General features: G+C 41.0%; 1 protein-coding gene across 1 annotated transcript in view; it reads right to left on the bottom strand.

Annotated features, from left to right (window-relative positions):
* LOC102266908 (uncharacterized) overlaps window positions 1-22,346 on the bottom strand; it is an 85,975-nt gene that overhangs the window by 52,782 nt on the left and 10,847 nt on the right. Inside the window, 3 exon segments of the mRNA XM_070382034.1 lie at window positions 2,400-2,513; window positions 7,255-7,271; window positions 8,429-8,624. Coding sequence (XP_070238135.1) covers window positions 2,400-2,513; window positions 7,255-7,271; window positions 8,429-8,624 — 327 coding nt within the window.

Genomic DNA, 22,346 nt, shown 5'->3' with positions numbered 1-22,346 from the left:
GAATACATCACAAATGCCTAAAGATTTAATGAATCCTGATTTGTGATGAAACCTCCACAGAAGTTTCAATACAGCAAGATATTCATGCTATTCTAATGAACTGAGATCAATCCAGGCAATAATATGGATACGCACTTCATCATGGCTCCCCTGGAAAATACAGCAGCCTGCCCAGGGCCCTAGAGGCCGCTCTCCATACTACAGCCACAAGAATCCTGTTTCAAAGTGGATCCTATCCCCTGGCTCCCATGACCATCCCCTCAGTGACCCCCTAGCTTTCTAAGAGTCAAATTCTAATTCTTAAAATTCTACAAGCCTCTTCATCACTTGTTCCCAGGCCCTCTCTGTCTCATCCCGTCCACTCCCCTGCCCCTCAACCCTCTCAGCCTCAGCCACTCTGGTCCTGGTTGTTGCTCTAACATTCAGGCACTTTTTTGCACAGCTCTGTCCAAAGCTTCCTTACCACAGAGTATTTCCCTGACCCTTGCCACCCTCCTAATTCCTAACACCCCTTCCCAACACTCATTATATCTGGCATAGGATATTCCCCAGTCTTCATTCTGTGTTTCCCTCCTTAATGTGTATATTATTTACTGTATTTTGTTTAGAGTTGTTTCCCTACTCAAAAAACTATGCTCTCAGAGTCAAAAGGATATATTTTCATAAATAATTCTCAAGTAAATGACTCTTCTATTTCATTCTCATGCAAAGTGCACCATCATTATAGAGAGTGGATAGAGTAAAATTCTTATTAGTCTCTATGATGATGAGGCCTATTTATATAATTATGAATGCACCTGTCGTCTATATCATTATAAGAAAATAAAATATAGTCTGATAGGTGAGCATAGGGAAGGGCATTGAGTCTTTTCTAAGATCTTACCAGCCTGGGAAAAGCATCTTGGCCCCAAGAACAAACTTAACAAGTACTTCATTTCTTGCACTGCCTACAGTTGCTTCTGAACTGAAGACCCCTGCTGTCACTCAACTCTCTGATGAATTTCATCACAAAGAAATGATCATTATTTGACACATATGTTCTTTTGCATACGTCATGGAGAAATAAATGTAGGTGGGTTGACAAGTCTTTCAGATGAAAATGCTTTTGGGGAAAACAGAAACCACTGGCCACAAAGGTGTAAATTCTTTGTCCTCATGACTAGTAATTCTTTGAAAAATCTCTAGAAACATGGTAACCCTGCTCTCATGAAAAAGCTGTAGGTGGGAATATCCCAGGACACACAGCATGTAGGTGGTAGGATGAGGACAAGATGCAGTCTGTCACAACCCATTTATCAAGTCCCTGATTCTGCTAGGAATTCTGAAAATGCAGAAAACTACTGAGGCGTTCTGAGTCCTCTGTTCAACATAATATAGTCCCCTTTCCCTAAGCCTCACCCCAGATACAAACAGAGGAAAAGAGTAAGTCTGGGTATGGTCCCTTTCACCAAAAACGTGGGGTCTCTGCCAACAGCAACCCGTTCCTCCACATCCACTGGACATCCAGGAGTCTATTCACTTCTGACACTAAATCTGCAGAGGTGATCCAGACCCTATAGAGTGAGGGCTCCGTCTGTGAACACAACCCACCCTTCAAGTTTTGATCACAGGTCCTGGGATCCTTTACACGTGTCACCAACTGGCTGTCAATTCAGAGATTCCTTGACCCAATTCCCATGTTGAACAAGTTATCAGAACCACTCACAGAACTAGATACCCTTTACTTATGGTCCCCAGTTATTATAAACTATGAAGCTCTGAGACAGCAGAAGAGAGGAAAAGCATAAGGCAAAGAGGGAGTAGGAATTGCCGAGCATCTTCACCATCTCCAGACACTCCTCCCTTACAAACCCTTGATGTTATCAACCCTCTGAAGCTTTCTGAATCCAAGTTTCATGGGTTTTAATTGATGGTTTGATGTGCACAGTTTGATTGAATCTTTGGCCATTGTTGATGGAACTCATAATCTGTTCTCTTCTCCCCATGGGGACTGAAAATTCTAACCCTCTAATCATCTGACTGCATTTCTGGAGCCAGCTGCACACAGATACTATCTAAGTCCTGATACTTCAGAGATTTCAGTGCTTAAAGTAAGACAATAAATTCCAAGAGTTTCCAGAGTCCTGGGGCATGAACCAGAACAAGGATCAAATATGGATCTTCTTAGTGTTCTATAGTGGGATTTTAGGGAAGATACCAGGAATAGACAGTCTCAGAGATAAAGTTCATCATTTTGTAAAATGAGGCGGGACACTTTTATTAAAAAGCAGAGCACATAATGATACTTTTGGAGAATCAAGAAATGTCCCTGGAGTTCAACTGCTCACTTCCCAGAAGAAATCCAGAGAGGGCTGGCAGCATCCTCCACACCCCTCTTCCTGCCCCTTCCATTCACTCACCTGCTTTCTCTCCAGTCTGCAGAGGAGAGGTGAGCTGGGACATACCCCAAACCCGGTTGCTGGCTTCACCCCCCAGAATGCCGGCCAGAAGGGTCCCCAGGAGGACGAGAAGGGCTGCAGAAAGTCAGAGTGGGCTCATGTTTTTGGACTTAAGAATGGCAATTTTGGAAAGAAGGATGCCTACAGATTTGTTTACGCATAGCTGGAGTGTAAGAACAAAGGAGAAGAGGGGAGTGTGGAAATGGAGGATTTGGGGTCAGCCATGTGCAATGTGAAATCTCATCACCTTATTGTCCTGCTTCTGCCTGTATGTGTGTGTCTGCTCAGTCACTCAGTATGATCTGACTCTTTGAGACCCCATGGACTGTAGACCACCAGGCTCCTCTGTCCTGTTTCTGTCTGTTTTGGCGAGGATGCCCAGGAAGTATGATTCTCAAGCTTCACTCAGTCTGTGGTCTCGTGAGAAAGCAGAATGTGATTCAGTGTGTGGAATTATGTGCAGTATAGTCACTCAAGGGGCATTCCAGCACCTAGAGCACTGCATGGCACGTGATGGATGGTCCATGAGTGGATGAGAGCTGATCAAAACTGCTAGGTGACCAGCAGTATGTTAGCCCAGATCCTCCTTTACATCCTCATGAGGAGACTTCATATCTACCTGTCAATGCTCCCCCTCTCACATTGGCTCCACCTACATCAGAAGACAGGTATGACACAGGTAAGCTTCCTGCGACCATTGTGGCAGCATCTCTACTGGAACACACAAGCTGTTTACCTGACACTAATACAAAGAGATGTTGAACTGGAGAAGAGAAGTTCCATCTGGGGCACAAACCCTGATATTCTGGGTAGTAATAAAGTAAAGGGAGTGGGCAGAATGGAAGTAGAGACATAAACACATCTCCAGAGCATGACCACTCACTGCCCCTCACCTGGTTTCACCAAGAGGAGAGCTACCTGCCAGAGTGGACCTCAGGGGTAGAGTGGATCTTAGGGACTTTGGAGATTACCCATATACCCCCACCACAACTCTGGATGCTCACCTAGTGGTTTTTGAAACAGAGGAACTCAGTTTGAGTCTCAGTTCTGCCATTTCCTAGCTATGTGATCTGGGGTGGAAAATTACCCTCTTCTTCACTTGTAACATATGTTGTCCATATCCTGTGGCTATTGTGAATCATTAGAGGCTATAGACATATATTCTTATGGCTGCAAACTCAAAGTCCTTTGAAATAATAGGATAACTAACACTTAACTGAGCTTTGGTTTTATGGAGTTAACAGCAAACACCCTCTGCAACACCGCAAGAGACGACACTACACATAGACATCACCAGATGGTAAACACTGAAATCAGATTGATTATGTTATTTGCAGCCGAAGTTGGAGAAACTCTACTCAGTCAGCAAAAACAAGACTGGGACTGTGGCTCAGTTCCTGAACTCCTTATTGCCAAATTCAGATTTAAATTGAAGAAAGTAGGGAAAGCCACTAGACCATTCAGGTATGATCTAAACCAAAGCCTAACAATTATACAGTGAAAGTGACAAATAGATTCAAGGGATTAAATCTGATAGAATGCCTGAAGAGCTATTATACAGGAGGCAGTGATCAAGACCATCCCCAAAAAAAGAAATTGAAAAAGGCAAAATGGTTTTCTGAGGAGGCCTTACAAATAGTTGAGAAAAGGAGAGAAGTGAAGGGAAAGGAGAAGTGAAAGATTTACCTATTTGAATGCAGAGTTACAAAGAATAGCAAGGAATGACAAGAAAGCCTTCCTTGGTGATCAGTGCAAAGAAATAGAGGAAAACAATAGAATGGGAAAGACTAGAGATCTTTTCAAGAAAATTAGAAATACCAAGGGGCCATTTCATGCAAAGATGGTCACATTAAAGGCCAGAAATGGAATGAACCTAACAGAAGCAGAAGATGTTAAGAAAAGGTGGCAAGAATACATAGAAGAACTGTACAACAAAGATCTTCATGACCCAGATAACCACAATGGTGTGATCACTCACCTAGAACAGATGTCCTATAATGTGAGGTCAAGTGGGCCTTAGGAAGCATCACTATGAATAAAGCTAGTGGAGGCAATGGAATTCCAGTTGAGCTATTTCAAATCCTAAAAGATAATGCAGTGGAACTGCTGCGCTCAATATGCCAGCCAATTTGGAAACGTCTGGAAAAGGTCAGTTTTCATTCCAATCCCAAAGACAGGCAATGCCAAAGACTGTTCAAACTAGCATACAGTTGCACTCATCTCACACGTGGTATAGCAGGATTGGTAACAATAAACATCAACATCTTAGGAATCAGTGAACATACATGGGCAGGAATGGGTGAATTTAATTCAGATGATCTACTACTGTGGGCAAGAATCCCATTGAAGAAATGGAGTAACCCTCATAATCAACAAAACAGTCTGAAATGCAGTACTTAGTTGCAACCTCAAAAATGACAGCATGTTCTCGGTTTGTTTCCATGGCAAGCCATTCAACATCACAGTAACTCAAGTCTATCCCTCTACTACCGATGATGAAGAAGATGTTGTTGATCATTTCTGTGAAGACCTAGAAGACATCCTAGAACTAAAACCAAAAAAAATATGTTCTACTCATCATTGAGGATTGGAATACAAAAGTAGGAAGTCAGTAGATACCTGGAGTAACAGGCAAGTTTGGCCTTTGAGAACAAAACAAAGCTAGGCAAAGTCACTCTGAATTCGGCCAAAAAAGCACTGGTCATAGCAAATAGCCTTTATCAACAACACAAAAGACAACTTTCACATGAACCTCACCAAATGGTCAACACCTAAATTATACTGGTTGCATTCTATGTAGCAGAGATGGAAAAACTGTGTAGAGTTAGCAAAAGCAAGACCAAGAGCTGACTGTGGCTCAGATCATCAGTTTCTCATAGCAAAATTCAGGCTTAAACTAAAGAAAGGTGGAAACTTCTAGGGCAACCAGCTAAGACTTAAAGCTAATACACTGTGCATAAGGAGCAGAGGGAACAAATAGATTCAAGGGATTAGAACTTGTAAACAGTGTGCCTGAAGACCTTTGCATGGAGGTCTGTAATATGGTACAGGAGGCAGCAAACAAAACTATTCCAAAGAAAAGGAAAGCAAGGAGGTAAAGTGGAGGATTTTAGTGGTTTCTGGCTGGAAATATGAACAAGTACAAGCCTTATTCTTATTTTAAACTAAAGAAAAAAAATCTCAGACATGTTGAGAATTTTCCCAGGACTGGAAAGATATGAAACAGAGCACCAGCACCCTGTGTGTTCTCATTCAATCAAATACTAATACTTTTGTGGTCTCCATGCCAACCTTTACTAATCTGTGTGAAACAGATACTGTCCATTTCCAAAGTTGCCTCCATTCAAAATCTTCCCAGAAGCAGAGCAGGAAAGCCTCATCAAAGTCCCTCTGCTTGGGAGAGCGAGGACCTGTCATGTTCAGTTCAGTTCAGTTCAGTTCAGCCGCTCAGTCGTATCTGACTCTTTGTGACCCCATGAATCGCAGCACGCCAGGCCTCCCTGTCCATCACCAGCTCCCAGAGTTCACTCAGGCTCATGTCCATCGAGTCAGTGATGCCAGCCATCTCATCCTCTGTCATCCCCTTCTCCTCCTGCCCCCAATCCCTCCCAGCACCAGAGTCTTCTCCAATGAGTCAACTCTTCACATGAGGTGGCCAAAGTACTGGAGTTTCAGCTTTAGCATCATTCCTTCCAAAGAAATCCCAGGGCTGATCTCCTTCAGAATGGACTGGTTGGATCTCCTTGCAGTCCAAGGGACTCTCAAGAGTCTTCTCCAACACCACAGTTCAAAAGCATCAATTCTTCGGCACTCAGCCTTCTTCACAGTCCAACTCTCACATCCATACATGACCACAGGAAAAACCATAGCCTTGACTAGACGAACCTTTGTTGGCAAAGTAATGTCTCTGCTTTTGAATATGCTATCTAGGTTGGTCATAACTTTCCTCCAAAGAGTAAGTGTCTTTTAATTTCATGGCTGCAGTCACCATCTGCAGTGATTTTGGAGCCCCCCCAAAATAAAGTCTGACACTGTTTCCACTGTTTCCCCATCTATTTCCCATGAAATGATGGGACCAGATGCCATGATCTTCGTTTTCTGAATGTTCGCTTTAAGCCAACTTTTTCACTCTCCTCTTTCACTTTCATCAAGAGGCTTTTTAGTTCCTCTTCACTTTCTGCCATAAGGGTGGTGTCATCTGCATATCTGAGGTGATTGATATTTCTCCCGGCAATCTTGATTCCAGCTTGTGCTTCTTCCAACCCAGCGTTTCTCATGATGTACTCTGCATATAAATTAAGTAGGCAGGGTGACAATATACAGCCTTGATGCACTCCTTTTCCTATTTGGAACCAGTCTGTTGTTCCATGTCCAGTTCTAACTGTTGCTTCCTGAACTGCATATAGGTTTCTCACGAGGCAGGTCATGTTAGGCAATGAATAAAGCAGCTGAGTGCCATTTCTATGCCTCCATTACCTCCCTTGAAGGATTCTTAGCATGATTAATCTAAAAATGTAGGCAAAATGATAACAAAGAGCCAGGGATACTAAACAGTTGTTGTACTTTTTAAACTGACATAAGAAGCCCCCTCCCCACCTGTGACTTCAAGGAATTGGATTTCTTAGAAGAGTGGACAACTGAGTCTCCAACCACTTCTTCTTCTGTAAGTCTGGAGTATAACCTGCCCCCGTGTTTGCCTGAACTTAGAAGTAAGGATAAAAAGCTGCCATGTTGACGTGTGTAAATCCCAGGTTTCTGTGTAACACGTGTTGCTATTAAGGAGTCAATGATGATATAATGGGTTTGCTTCCTATACCCGGTAGGGTACAGTCGCTGGAAAGGGAAAGGAGAGGGACCCATTATCTGCAGAACAATGAGAAGGGCCACCATTTCCAAGGATCCTGTTGGTTAAGGTTTGTAATTACAAACAACAGACTCCACTCATATCAGTTGAATTTTGAATATACATTTATTTAAATATAACCCAAAGTGTTCGAAGCTACAGAAATGAAACTTGCAACATCATTGTGCAGTCAAGAAGCTTTTGTAAAAAAAAAAAAACTCCTCTCATGACTGATGCTGAGAACTGGATGCTGGAAATTCCACCTTGGACACCCACAAGGAGAGTAGAGGTGTTTGGAAGGGTGATGAAGGTGAGAATGCTGTGAGGATGGGAGTTAAAACAAAAACCCTGTGTTACACCGCAGCCTTGCAGTTCATCTGGTCATGAGGAATGTGCTCCTACATTCCTTCCTTCCTTCCTCAAGTAATTATAAACTATCTCATTCATCTAGAAGCTGTGCAAAGTGTGAGGGGTAAACAGAAGACATGCTGTCATAGTGCTGACAGCCAGCTGGATAAGACAGAATTAGACATTCTGGCCAATAGGGGAAAGGAAATAGGCAGGCTTTGCTGGGGAGGGTAGAGGAGAGAAGGACTGTGAGGAGACTGAAGAGGTTCAGATGCAGCCAGAGCCCAGTCTGGCAAGAATCCTCCTCGGATTTCAGAGTTTCCAGGAACCACTCTTCACATGTCCTCTTTAAAAATAAAGGAACTTGTTGACTGCCATCACTGTAGCCCCAGACTTGGACACCTGTCATCTTGACAGATACTATGTTTTCAAAACACTATGGAACTGTAGTCCCTATGACTCGAATGGCCAACAAGAAAGAAGTGAATTTTCCAAGCCTAGGTGTGGTGCTCAGGAGCATGCAGACCTGCCCTGTAGCATGGCTGAATCAGTGTTCCATTTGAGAAAGGGGAGCATGTGATCAGGCTCAGATGATCACAAAGAAGCATCAAGGGTTGACCTTCTGCCATCCTCTCCCTGGAGAACTTGCTCAGTGTGTGTTTTCACAGGACACTGCAGCCTCTTCTCCTGGCAGCAGCGAGGAGGAAGACACTGTGCAGGGTGAATGGTGTGTGGCCCCCTGAGCTCCACTTCTTTCCCCAGCCCTTCCCCTCCTCCTGTGCCCTTGCCCCTGTCTTACCACAGGGACCCTGCCTCTTGAGAGCAGGTCTTCATGCATTCCTCTAACTTTTCGAAGTTGTTTCCATTCCCTTCACAGCCACCATACACAAACTGCTTGCACAGTCTGATCTGGGTGTTGTAGGAGTACCTGCTCATCATGGCATTGCAGCCTCCTGTTACTTTAGGCTCCAGGCATAAGGCAGGTTTAGAAGTTGCTGGAATGAGAGGGGCAATGGATCAGTTATAAGGATGGTCATCAAGCTCCATACAAGGACAACAATGAGAACCCCCAGTTTGTTTGCAGTAGAGAATGTTAGGATTGTGGAGGATGGTCAAGTTGGAAAGACCATTTGAAAACCTCCTTTCTGGGACATAATTATGAATGTTGCTAGGGATTACATGATATAGTAGTCATGTACAAAAGTATATCTCCTCATAAAGCTTTTAAAGAAAGATTGGTATAATGCCATAGATAAGCCTTAAAATATTGCAAGATTTCTGAGATCATCCAGTGGTTAAGAATCGCCTTCCAAAGAAGGAGTCATAGTTTCAATACCTTGTCAGGGAGATGAACTCCCAAATGCTGTAGACACTAAGGTGGCAGGGCATACATTCTTTATATTCATGACTCTGTTCAAAAGAATGCATGGAACATTTTTCCCCTCTTCAGATGAGGAAACTGCAGATAACTTTCCCCAGGAAACAGCGCATGTGTGTGGTAGAGCCAGGACAGGTTCCTATGATGTCAAAACACGGCTGATACAATATCTGATTCTACCAGTAATTCAGAAAATACAGTTTACTTGCAAGTGTTTCTGGAGCCAGTGTCTTACTTTCAATACTACCTTGTACCCAAAGTAAGCCCCCAATTCACATAGCAGAGTAAGCCTGGGTTTATCCTAACACAAATATGTGGTGTCTGTACGATATTCAATCAATTCCCCCAGACACCCACTGTGCGTCCCCCAGTCAATTGATGGCTGATAGGAAATCCATATAGTTGGTGCAGATCCCACAGGTTGAGCATTCCAAACTGTCCTTAATTTATGCCAGCCACGTGGTATTCACTTTCATTTACTCGCGACCAAATGCATGAAATGGGGAAGTAAATGACCCCACTTCCATGTTCAATAACTGAGTGTTACTGATGACAAAACTCAGAAAAACATCCTTACTGTTTTGAGTAAGGCAAATCTATATGATATTAACACAGAAGAAGCATCAAAGATTTTGGACATGACATCATGAGTGTCACATCATATTCACAAGAATAGGAGGCAGTCCCAGCGTCTCTGGCAGCATGCAGGCGGTCAAATTCCAAAGGCTATCGAAGTGCTGGTGGGGTGGAGGATGAAGATTGGGATGCAGAGACAAGGTAGATTGAGGCAAGAGTCAGGAATTCACATCCCAGGCTCTACTCTCACTGCAGTCATGAGGAGCTTTTCTCTTGCACTGTTTCCATCCTTACATCAATACTTATGGACTGTATCCTCTCTGCCTGGAGCCATGTAGAGTTCTACAAATAAAGGGAAGTCTTGCTCTCATGGTGCTTAGAGCCAACTGGGTGAGACAGGAGTAAAGCAAATAGTCATATGGGAGAGAGGATAGAGGCAGATTTCTGCTGAGGAAGGTAGGGCTGAGAAGCAAAAAGGAAAGGCTGAATATTATCACAAGCAGCCAGAGCTCAGCCCTGACTGGGTGCCCCTTGGACTTCAGTTTCTCAGGGAGCCCAGTTCCCATGGCCTCTGCAAAAGGAGCAGAACTTCCTGATTGAATCCCTGAAGCCCCACTCCTGGATACTGTGTACATGGACAGAACCTAGACCTTCCTAGAAAGGAGCAACCACAATGCACTCAGGATCACAATAACCACCAGTAGGAAGCAAATTTTTGAAGTCAAGGTGGGGAACTCAGTAACACTACCAACCTGCTCTGTGGGGTGCTGACTTACTCTTCCCATCTAAGAAAGAGGAGCATGAGAGTAAGCTCAGATTACCAGGATGGTGCTTCTAGGGCTGAACTTTCATCAAGTTGGCTCCTGGAAGTCATGCTCAATCCACAATTCCCAAGGACATTTCAGCCATTTCCCCTGGGAAGCAGAGAGGGAAACAGTCACTTTGGGCAGTTTTGAGGAGTGTGTACCCATCTGAGCTCCAACTATTTCCCCAGCCCTTCCCCCTGTCCCTATGCCTTGCCTGCTTCTGTCACCTATAAAAGATGTATAACTTGATAGTTGTGAATTAAGTTTTATTTGGGGCAAAATGAAGACTGCAGCCTGGAGGTGGCATTTCAGATAGTTCTGAGAGACTGCTCCAAAGTGACAGTGGGGGAAGGTCTGTATATAAAGTTTTGGTGAAGGAAGAGTTCAATACCACGAAGTACTCATTTTACAAAATGTTTTTTTGTTAGTCATGAGGATCTGATGAAGGGATTTAGTGCTCTAAATATGAGGAGATGTAAGGATTGAAATCATGAAATCTGTTCTTAAAAACATCCAGCTATCTAAAGACCTGTCCCACCAGATTCCCTGGAGCACAGAGTGCCTCAGTTCAGTTCTGTTCATTCACTGTCCTGTTTGACTCTTTGTGACCCCATGAACCGCAGCACGCCAGGCTTCCCTGTCTATCACCAACTCCTGGAGCTTGCTCAAACATATCTCCATTGAGTCTGTGATGCCATCAGTCCTTCTCATCCTCTATTGTCCCCTTCTCCTCTCACCTTCAATCTTTCCCAGCATCAGGGTCTTTTCCAAGGAGTCATTTCTTCACATCAGATGGCCAAAGTATTGGAGTTTGAGTTTCAATATCAGACTTCCAGTGAATATTCAGGACTGATTTCCTTTAAGATTAACTGGTTTGATCTCCTTGCAGTTCAAGGCACTCTCAAAAGTCTTCTCCAATACCATAATTTAAAAGCATCAATTTCTAAATTCCATATATATACTTTAGTATACTGTATTGGTGTTTTTTCTTTCTGGCTTACCTCACTCTGTATAATAGGCTCCAGTTTCATCCACCTTATTAGAACTGATTCAAATGTATTCTTTTTAATGGCTGAGTAATACTCCATTGTGCATGTAAAGCACAGCTTTCTTATCCATTCATCTGCTGACGGGCATCTAGGTTGCTTCCATGTCCTGGCTATTATAAACAGTGCTGCGATGAACATTGGGGTACACGTGTCTCTTTCCCTTCTGGTTTCCTCAGTGTGTATGCCCAGCAGTGGGATTGCTGGATTATAAGGCAGTTCTATTTCCAGTTTTTTTAGGGAATCTCCACACTGTTCTCCATAGTGGCTGTACTAGTTTGCATTCCCACCAACAGTGTAAGAGGGTTCCCTTTTCTCCACACCATCTCCAGCATTTATTGCTTGTAGACTTTTGGATAACATCCATTCTGGTTGGCTTGAAATGGTACCTCATTGTGGTTTTGATTTGCATTTCTCTGATAATGAGTGATGTTGAGCATCTTTTCATGTGTTTGTTAGCTATCTGTATGTCTCTTTAGAGAAATGTCTGTTTAGTTCTTTGGCCGATTTTTTGATTGGGTCATTTATTTTTCTGGAATTGAGTGCAGGAGTTGCTTGTATATTTTTTAGATTAATTATTTGTCAGTTCCTTCGTTTGCTATTATTTTCTCCCATTCTGAAGGCTGTCTTTTCACCTTGCTTATAGTTTCCTTTGTTGTGCAAAAGCTTTTAAGTTTAATTAGGTCCGATTTATTTATTTTTGCTTTTATTTCCAATATTCTGGGAGGTGAGTCATAGAGGATCCTGCTGTGATTTATGTCGGAGAGTGTTTTGCCTATATTTTCCTCTAGGAGTTTTATAGTTTCTGGTCTTACATTTAGATCTTTAATCCATGTTGAATTTATTTTTGTGTATGGTGGTACAAAGTGTTCTAGTTTAATTCTTTTACAAGTGGTTGACCAGTTTTCCCAGCACCACTTGTTAAAGAAATTATCTTTTCTCCATTGTATATTCTTGCCTCTTTGTCGAAGATAAGGTGTCCATAAATGCGTGCACTTATCTCTGGGCTTTGTATTTTTTTTCCATTGATCTATATTTCTGTCTTTGTGCCAGTACCATACCATCTTGATGACTGTGGCTTTGTAATACAGCCTGAAGTCAGGCAGGTTGATTCCACCAGTTCCATTCTTCTTTCTCAAGATTGCTTGGCTATTCAAGGTTTTTTTGTATTTCCATACAAATTGTAAAATTATTTGTTCTAGTTCTGTGAAAAATACCATTGGTAGCTTGATAGGGATTGCATTGAATCTATAGATTATTTTAGGCAGTATACTCATTTTCACTATATTGAGTCTTCCAATCCATGAACATGGTATATTTCTCCATCTATTTGTGTCCTCTTTGATTTCTTTCACCAGTGTTTTATAGTTTTCTATATATAGGTCTTTTGTTTCTTTCAGTTGAGTTCAATTCAGTCGCTCAGTCGTGTCCGACTCTTTGCGACCCCATGAATCGCAGCACGCCAGGCCTCCCTGTCCATCACCAACTCCCGGAGTTCACTCAAACTCACGTCCATCGAGTCGGTGATGCCATCCAGCCATCTCATCCTCTGCCGTCCCCTTTTCCTCCTGCCCCCAATCCCTCCCAGCATCAGAGTCTTTTCCAGTGAGTCAACACTTCGCATGAGGTGGCCAAAGTACTGGAGTTTCAGCTTTAGCATCATTCCTTCCAAAGAAATCCCAGGGCTGATCTCCTTCAGAATGGACTGGTTGGATCTCCTGGCAGTCCAAGGGATTCTCAAGAGTCTTCTCCAACACCACAGTTCAAAAGCATCAGTGCTTCTGTGCTCAGCTTTCTTCACAGTCCAATTCTCACACCCATACATGACTACTGGAAAAACCATAGCCTTGACTAGACGGACCTTTGTGGGCAAAGTATTGTCTCTGCTTTTTAATATGCTATCTAAGTTGATCATAACTTTCCTTTCAAGGAGTGAGCGTCTTTTAATTTAGGTAGATATATTCCAAAGTATTTTATTCTTTTTGTTGCAATGGTGAATGGAATTGTTTCCTTAATTTCTCTTTCTGTTTTCTCATTGTTAGTGTATAAAAATGCAAGGGATTCCTGTGTGTTAATTTTACATCCTTCAACTTTACTATATTCATTGATTAGCTCTAGTAATTTTCCCGTGGAGTCTTTAGGGTATTCTATGTAGAGGATCATGTCATCAGCAAACAGTGAGAGTTTTACTTCTTTTTTTCCCAATCTGGATTCCTTTTATTTCTTTTTCTGCTCTGATTGCTGTGGCCAAAACTTCCAAAGCTATGTTGAATAGTAGTGGTGAGAGTAGGCACCTTTGTCTTGTTCCTTACTTTAGGGGAAATGCTTTCAATTTTTCACCATTGAGGATAATGTTTGCTGTGGGTTTGTCATATATATCTTTTATTATGTTGAGATATGTTCCTTCTATTCCTGCTTTCTGGAGAGTTTTTATCATAAATGGATGTTGAGTTTTGTTAAAGGCATTCTCTGCATCTATTGAGATAATCATATGGTTTTTATCTTTCAATTTGTTAGTGTGGTGTATTACGTTGATTGATTTGCAGATTTTGAAGAATCATTTCATCCCTGGGATAAATCCCACTTGGTCATGATGTATGATCTTTTTAATATGTTGTTGGATTCTGTTTGCTAGAATTTTGTTAAGGATTTTTGCATCTATGTTCATCAGTGATATTGGCCTGTAGTTTTTTTTTTAATATAAATTTATTTATTTTAATTGGAGGCTAATTACTTTACAATATTGTATTGGTTTTGCCATACATCAACATGAATCCGCCATGGGTGTACATGTGTTCCCCATCCTGAACCCCCCTCCCACTTCCCTCCCTGTACCATCCCTCTGGGTCATCCCAGTGCACCAGCCCCAAGCATCCTGTATCCTGCATCGAACCTGGACTGGCGATTTGTTTCATATATGATATTATACATGTTTCAATGCCATCCTCCCAAATCATCCCACCCTCTCCCTCTCCCACAGAGTCCAAAAGACTGTTCTATACATCTGTGTCTCTTTTGCTGTCTTGTATACAGGGTTATTGTTACCATCTTTCTAAATTCCATATATATGCGTTAGTATACTGTATTGGTGTTTTTCTTTCTGGCTTACTTCACTCTGTATAATAGGCTCCAGTTTCGTCCACCTCATTAGAACTGATTCAAATGTATTCTTTTTAGTGGCCGAGTAATACTCCATTGTGTATATGTACCACAGCTTTCTTATCCATTCATCTGCTGATGGACATCTAGGTTGGTCCATGTCCTGGCTATTATAAACAGTGCTGCGAAGAACTTAGGGTGATAGTGGCCTCATATAATGAGTTTGGCAGTTTACCTTCCTGTGCAATTTTCTGGAAGAGTTTGAGTAGGATAGGTGTTAGCTCTTCTCTAAATTTTTGGTAGAATTCAGCTGTGAAGCCATCTGGTCCTGGGCTTTTGTTTGCTGGAAGATTTATGATTACAGTTTCAATTTCCATGCTTGTGATGGGTCTGTTAAGATTTTCTATTTCTTCCTGGTTCAGCTTTGGAAAGTTGTACTTTTCTAAGAGTTTGTCCATTTCTTCCAAGTTATCCATTTGATTGGCATATAGCTGCTGATAGTCTCTTATGATCCTTTGTATTTCTGTGTTGCCTGCTGTGATCTCTTCATTTTTATTTCTAATTTTGTTGATTTGATTTTTCTCCCTTTGTTTCTTGATGAGTCTGGCTAATGGTTTGTCAATTTTATTTATCCTCTCAAAGAAGCAGCTTTTGGCTTTGTTGATTTTTGCTATGGTCTCTTTTGTTTCTTTTGCATTTATTTCTGCTTTAATTTTAGAGATTTATTTCCTTCTACTGCTTTTTACTACACTATCTAGGTTGGCCATGGCTTTTCTTCCAAGGAGCAAGTGTGTTTTAATTTCATGGCTGCAGTCACCATCTGCAGTGATTTTGGGGGTTCAAGAGTGCCTCACTCCACTCTGAACTCCCTCCAGGTTGTTGAAGGTCACAGCTATAGCAAGCAACATGGGGTTCGATCTCCGTAGAGGCAGATGGCAAATGCCTTTGCTTGTCACTCATTGCCAATGCCCTTGGTAAGTGCCAATTTGTAGTTGACACAGCCCTCTTGTGGTCATCAATCTGACCAATCTGGGGGTATTTCATGACCATTTTGTCTGGTGTTGCTTGGAAGGCTCGTTCCCAGTTCTGAGGAAGATTATTGCTGATAGGCCACTCAATGTGCTATTACTGGAGTAGGTCTTCATAGTCAAAGATCTCCTGGACACCTCTCTTCTAGTTATGGTCCAAGAAAGTATTTCCTTCATTGCACCTTCCCATATCTAGAGTTACACTATCACAATCATTGATCATATATTGAGATATACATTTGATGAATTGCTTTAAGTCTGTCATCATTATTTTCATTGGAGGCTCAGTCATACACTTGGTAATACAAGAAGCAATAATCCTGTGAAACAGGAAAAATACAAAGAGTATAGTTAATAAAAATTAGTGAAATTTAAAGTAAATATTTTAGCCATGTGCTTCCCACATCAAACCAGTTTTGTTTTGTTGTAAAGATCATCAAGACTGGGGAATGGGTCATTTAAAGCAGAAATCTGATTTTTCATGTGGTTCATCAAATGTGTTACATTTAAGGATTTATCAGGTATGAAAATAGAGCACTCACTTTGAACGAGAGCACAGATATCTCCTTGAGATTCTGTAAGGTGTCAAAGGCCTTGCAGTTGCATAGCACTGCCTTTCTCATCATAGAGATTTCAGAATTCAATAGGCTAATAGACCAGTTACTATCATTTAAAGCTTTTGAAAGTTGCTAAGGCATCGATATAGCCAATTACATCCTCCAACCCCATTGATGGAGAAGGCAATGGCACCCCACTCCAGTACTCTTGCCTGGAAAATCCCATGGACGGAGGAGCCTGGTAGGCTGCAGTCCATGGGGTCACTAAGGGTTGGACACGACTGAGCGACTTCACTTTCACTTTTCATTTTCATGCATTGGAGAAGGAAATGGCAACCCACTCCAGTGTTCTTGCCTGGAGAAGCCCAGGGATGGGGGAGCCTGGTGGGCTGCCATCTATGGGGTCGCACAGAGTTGGACACGACTGAAGTATCTTAGCAGCAGCCCCATTGAAGACATGTACACACACACAAGCTGCTAAGTGGTCATACCAGTAGAGTACAGATCTTTAACCCATGTGAATGGTAGATTGGTTGTGATGACCTCTAATTTGCTAACATGTATGACCTTAAATTCATGGGAATCCCAGGATACACCTTTGTATCCATACCTGTAGATGTCAAGGCCATAAATTAGTGCCACAAATCCACTGAGTTCCATACCAATCACTCTCTCTATGGGTAATAATAAGCATAGTTAATAAAGCACCCAGCCTTGTCTCATAATATTACCAGGTTAATCATTTTTAGTTTGATTTAATTTGATCCCAACATAGAGAAGCTTTTAAACTTAAATGACTATAGCCTGGTGTTAACCATATAGATCCATCCCATAATTGTGGGAGTTTTCCTTTTAAAGATGAGAGGTTAGATTTTTTTTCTTTTATTGTGACTTAGTTTGTCACTCTGAGTTTGAATGACCCTAAGAGAAGACTTGAATCTACGGCCGGCATCAGAACAGGTATTATTAATTGACCCAGTGAGAAGATCCCAACTAGTAATATCATGAATAGAGAGAACAGGACTGAACACTCATCTAAAATAAATTTCCTATGGGTATCCAATCAGAGCCCTGAAGGACAGAAATCCATCAGGGTAGAAATATTACCAAAAATACTGTCCAGAAATACTAGACACAGGGAATTGGTCACAACCCAACAACAGGATTGAGTTTTAAACTAGCATAGAATCATGTCCATAATAGAAAACATTTGATCGATAGGCACAGGTCCAAGGAATCAAGAAAATATTGTAAATGATCATGTGAATCAGTTCCAGCATCTTGGGCAAGCTATCTACTATTGAGGTCATCTTCTCATCCCAGTGTAGTGCAGTTTCCTCTGTTTTGGCATTGGTAAGGTGAGTTTGAGGTCAGCAGGCCTCTTTATAGACCAGTCCAGTTTAGGGGTCTTTGGAAGTCAATATCCCTTCAATTTCACTGGGCATGTGTTAGTCAAGAGTATCTGATAGAAAGGTCCTTCCATCCAGGTTGGAGACAGTTTCTTAAATTTTATCTTTTTCCAGTCTCGGTTGCAGGTCATTCATGAGGCACCTGATCTTCATCCAAAGACAGATTACTGAGATAAGCTTCAGAAACAAACCTACAGTGTCCTTTAATAACTCAATTAAATTTTGCATTGATATACCCTAACAGCTAAGAACTGTGCAAGAAATGAGTCTTAGTAGATACAGACCTCCATTAACGAAGTGGGGTTTAACATTCATTGAAACTTCTTTTTCTTCCTAAAATCATCATCAGTTCAGTTCAGTCACTCAGTCGTATCCGGCTCTTTGCGACCCCATGAATCGCAGCACGCCAGGCCTCCCTGTCCATCACCAGCTCCCAGAGTTCACTCAGACTCACGTCCATCGAATCAGTGATGCCATCCAGCCATGTCATCCTCTATCATCCCCTTCTCCTCCTGCCCCCAATCCCTCCCAGCATCAGAGTCTTTTCCAAAGAGTCAGCTCTTCGCATGAGGTGGCCAAAGTACTGGAGTTTCAGCTTTAGCATCATTCCTTCCAAAGAAATCCCAGGGCTGACCTCCTTCAGAATGGACTGGTTGGATCTCCTTGCAGTCCAAGGGACTCTCAAGAGTTTTCTCCAACACCACAGTTCAAAAGCATCAATTATTCGGCACTCAGCTTTCTTCACAGTCCAACTCTCACATCCAAACATGACCACTGGAAAAATCATAGCCTTGACTAGACGGACCTTTGTTGGCAAAGTAATGTCTCTGCTTTTCAATATGCTATCTAGGTTGGTCATAACTTTCTTTCCAAGGAGTAAGCATCTTCTAATTTCATGGCTGCAGTCACCATCTGCAATGATTTTGGAACCCCCAAAAATAAAGTCTGACACTGTTTCCACTGTTTCCCCATCTATTTCCCATGAAGTGATGGGACCGATAGAACCAAATTTGTGACATAGATCTGGCATCAATAGACTTGGCCTGCTGATTTATATAACCATAATTGATCATAGATCTTTTGCTTTGTTGAAACTTTTTATAGAGTCTAAGAATGAACTTTCAAAATAAAACCTTTCAGGGCTAGGAAAGTCACACCAAAGGCTTATCACATACTTTACCTAACAGATCTGAGTGAATTCCTCCCTTCTCAAGGTCTCCAAAATTCCTTGAGATGTCTGTACCTGTGAGTGAGATAACCTCCCTAACTTATCTATTAAAGTTACTGGAAACAGAGTTTCCAAACTCTGGAGGGCTCAGATAGAGGGAAAAGATAAATGTTTCAATTTGTTTACAAAATATAATTTTACCAAATTACTTTCAAAATTAGTTTGAAGGGAAGGTTTTTATCTTATACCCTGAAAACACAGATTCACATAAGTGATTTTTCAGATTAAAAACCATAAAAGTTAAAAGCATATCACCAGTTCATTCAGTCCCTTTGTTAACCTTTGTGAAGCCATCAGGTTTTCCATTAGAATCCTTACCCAGTTCAGAAACTGGTATTTACCCAAAAGTCCTTTCTATATATCTTCATGAGGAAGAAGCATTTCTGTGAAACTTGGCTAGTGCTATGAAAATATTTTGAAATAGTAAGTAAAATTATGCTTGATAACATTTTACCCAAACACATCAGAATTTTAAGAACTCCATACAGTTTCTAGGATACCTGTATTAGTAACATTAATCATACAGTATAACCTGAGACTTATTACTCACTTGACAATACTTCCCATGTCATTCTGCAAAATGAACCTAATTAGTGTAATATCTCTCTTTGGGATGTTTCAGGGGCCCTCTGAAGCATCCCAAAATTAGCTAGAAATCAAGTTGGTTATTAGGATAATTTAGGAAGTTTTTTCAACAAATATCAAAAAGCTTTAGAACACTCAGTGAGATAGAATTATCTGAATTATGTATTAGCATTTTATAGATTTGTGAGCATAAATACCAGTGATAATTTTTAAAAACTTTGCTTTCTTAGCACATTTTAGAATGGCACCAAACATCATTCATTTTTAATTCCAAATCTCTTTATTTCTCTGTAAGAGGAGATTAGTGTTCAGTAACAAATGTTCCAAAATTTTATTTTATTTGGAAATGACCTACCTATTCAATACACTTCCAACACTTAGTTTAGCATAACCCTTAGAAATTAAAGCTACACCAATCTGGAGAGACTATTTTAGACAGACATTCCTAAAGTATAATGATTCATAATAGAGTTTATCTAAAAGCTCATATCTCATTTATATTTTTGTGAAGTTTCTTCACTCGAGGTAATTTCCTTGTTGACAAACTTGTAACAAATATAATAATATTGAACAATATTAAACCTAGGTACAATGAAAATATTCTACTTAAGGTTAATTACTCTAAGACACGTATATATTAGCTAGATCAACAGACATTAATATCAGGTATTTAATACTGATTATTTCCCAGTTCATGTGAACCTGAAATTCATTTAGGTTAATTTCTCTTCTATTTAGAATTATTTGGTTTGTAAGTGCTTACATTTTTTTTTTTCCCGAGGACAATTAGATTAGGGCTCATTTACAAACTGATCTCAGCATTCAGCAATATTATCCAAAAAACAAAGACACACAGACATACATATATCCAAATAGGCACAAGATATCCTATAGCTTTGCTTTCCAAACTTAGTTATGAATCAGATATCACAATACAAAGCTCACTAGTTGTAAACGATGAAGGGAATAGGATTTTAAAGGGCTTGTTCCCCTTTTATTTCCCTTTTGGTTTCAGGAATTAGAGATGGTTTAGATAAGTGATCCAGAGAGCTCTGGTGTAAAGGTATAGGAGGAGGTATTTCCTTAGGGCACGAATTCTTAAAGAGATAATTTTTTTCCTTCAAGCTTTTTCTCCAGTCTAAACAATATTGCAAAATTCAGACTTAAATTGAAGAAAGCAGGGAAAACCACTAGACCATTCAGGCATAACATAAATAAAATCCCTTATAATTATACAGTGGAAGTGACAAATAGATTCAAGGGATTAGATGTGATACAAGAATACCTGAAGAACTATGAACCAAGATTCGTGGCATTGTGGAGGAGGCAGGGATCAAGACCATCCCCTGAAGAAGAAAAGCAAAAGGCAAAAAGGTTGTCTGAGGAGGCCTTAAAAATAGCTGAGAAAAGAAGAGAAACTAAAGGCAAAGATGAAAAGGAAAAATAAACCCATTTGAATTCAGAGTTCCAAAGAACAGCAAAGAAATTTTAAAAAATTAAAAAAGAAAAAAGAAAAACCCTTGCTCAGTGACCAATGCAAATAAATAGAGGAAAACAATAGAATGGGAAAGACTAGAGATCTCTTCAAGAAAATTTGACATACCAAGGGAATATTTCATGCAAAGATGGGCAGAATAAAGGACAGAACTGGTATGGACCTAACAGAAGCAGAAGATATTAAGAAGAGGTGGCAACAATACACAGAAAAATATACAAAAAAGATCTTCATGACCCAGATAACCATGATGGTGTGATCACTGGATTAGAGCCAGACATCCTGGAATGTGAAGTCAAGTGGGCCTTAGGAAGCATCACTATGAACAAAGCTAGAGGAGGGGATGGAATTCCAGTTGAACTATTTCAAATCCCAAAAGATGATGCTGTGAAAGTGCTGCACTCAATATGCCAGCCAATTTGGAAAATCCAGCAGGGGCCACAGGACTGGAAAAGATCAGATTTCATTCCAATCCCAAAGAAGGGCAATGCCAAAGAATGTTCAAGCTCCCACACAATTGTACTCGTCTCACAGGCTAGCAAAGTAATGTTCAAAATTCTCCAAGCCAGCCTTCAACATACGTGAACTGTGAACTTCCAGATGTTCAAGCTGGGTTTAGAAAAGGCAGAGGAACTAGAGATCAAGTGGCCAGCATTCATTGGAAAATGAAAACAGCAAGAGAGTTCCAAAAAACATCTACTTCTTCCTTACTGACTACATCAAAGCCTTTGACTGTGTGGATCACAGCAAACTGTGGAAAATTCTTCAAGAGAGGGGGAATACCAGACCACCTGACCTGCCTCCTGAGAAATCAGTATGCAGGTCAAGAAGCAACAGTTAGAACTGGACGTGGAGCAACAGACAGGTTCCAAATCGGGATATCAAGGCTGTATATTGTCACCCTGCTTATTTAACTTTTATGCAGAGTACGTCATGCAAAATGCCAGGCTCAATGAAACACAAGCTGGAATCAAGATTGCTCAGAGAAATGTGAACCTCAGGTATGCAGATGACACCACCCTCATGGCAGAAAGCGAACTAGAACTAAAGAGCCTCTTGATGAAAGTGGAAGAGGAGAGTGAAAACGTTAACTTAAAACCGACAATCAGAAAACTAAGATCATAGGATCTGGTCCCATCCCTTCATGGCAGATACATGGGGAAAGAGCGCAATGAGAGAATTTATTTTGGGGGCTACAAAATCACTGCAGATGGTGATTTCAGCCATGAAATTAAAAGATGCTTTCTCCATGGAAGAAAAGTTATGACCAATGTAGACAGTACATTAAAAAGCAGAGACATACTTTGGCAATAAAGTTCCATCTAGTGAAAGCCATGATTTTTCCAGTCATCATGTATGGATGTGAGAGTTGGATTATAAAGAAGCATGGCATTGAAGAATTGATGCTTTTGAACTGTGGTGTTGGAGAAGACTCTTAAGAGTCCCTTGAACTGCAAGGAGATCCAACCAGTCCATTCTAAAGGAGATCAGTCCTGAATATTCATTGGAA

Source organism: Bos mutus, chromosome 13 (assembly GCF_027580195.1).
Source record: "Bos mutus isolate GX-2022 chromosome 13, NWIPB_WYAK_1.1, whole genome shotgun sequence".
In the NCBI taxonomy this organism is placed as follows: domain Eukaryota; kingdom Metazoa; phylum Chordata; class Mammalia; order Artiodactyla; family Bovidae; genus Bos; species Bos mutus.
The sequence above is the reverse complement of the archived record's forward strand: the minus strand, read 5'-3'. Positions and strand labels throughout refer to the sequence as shown.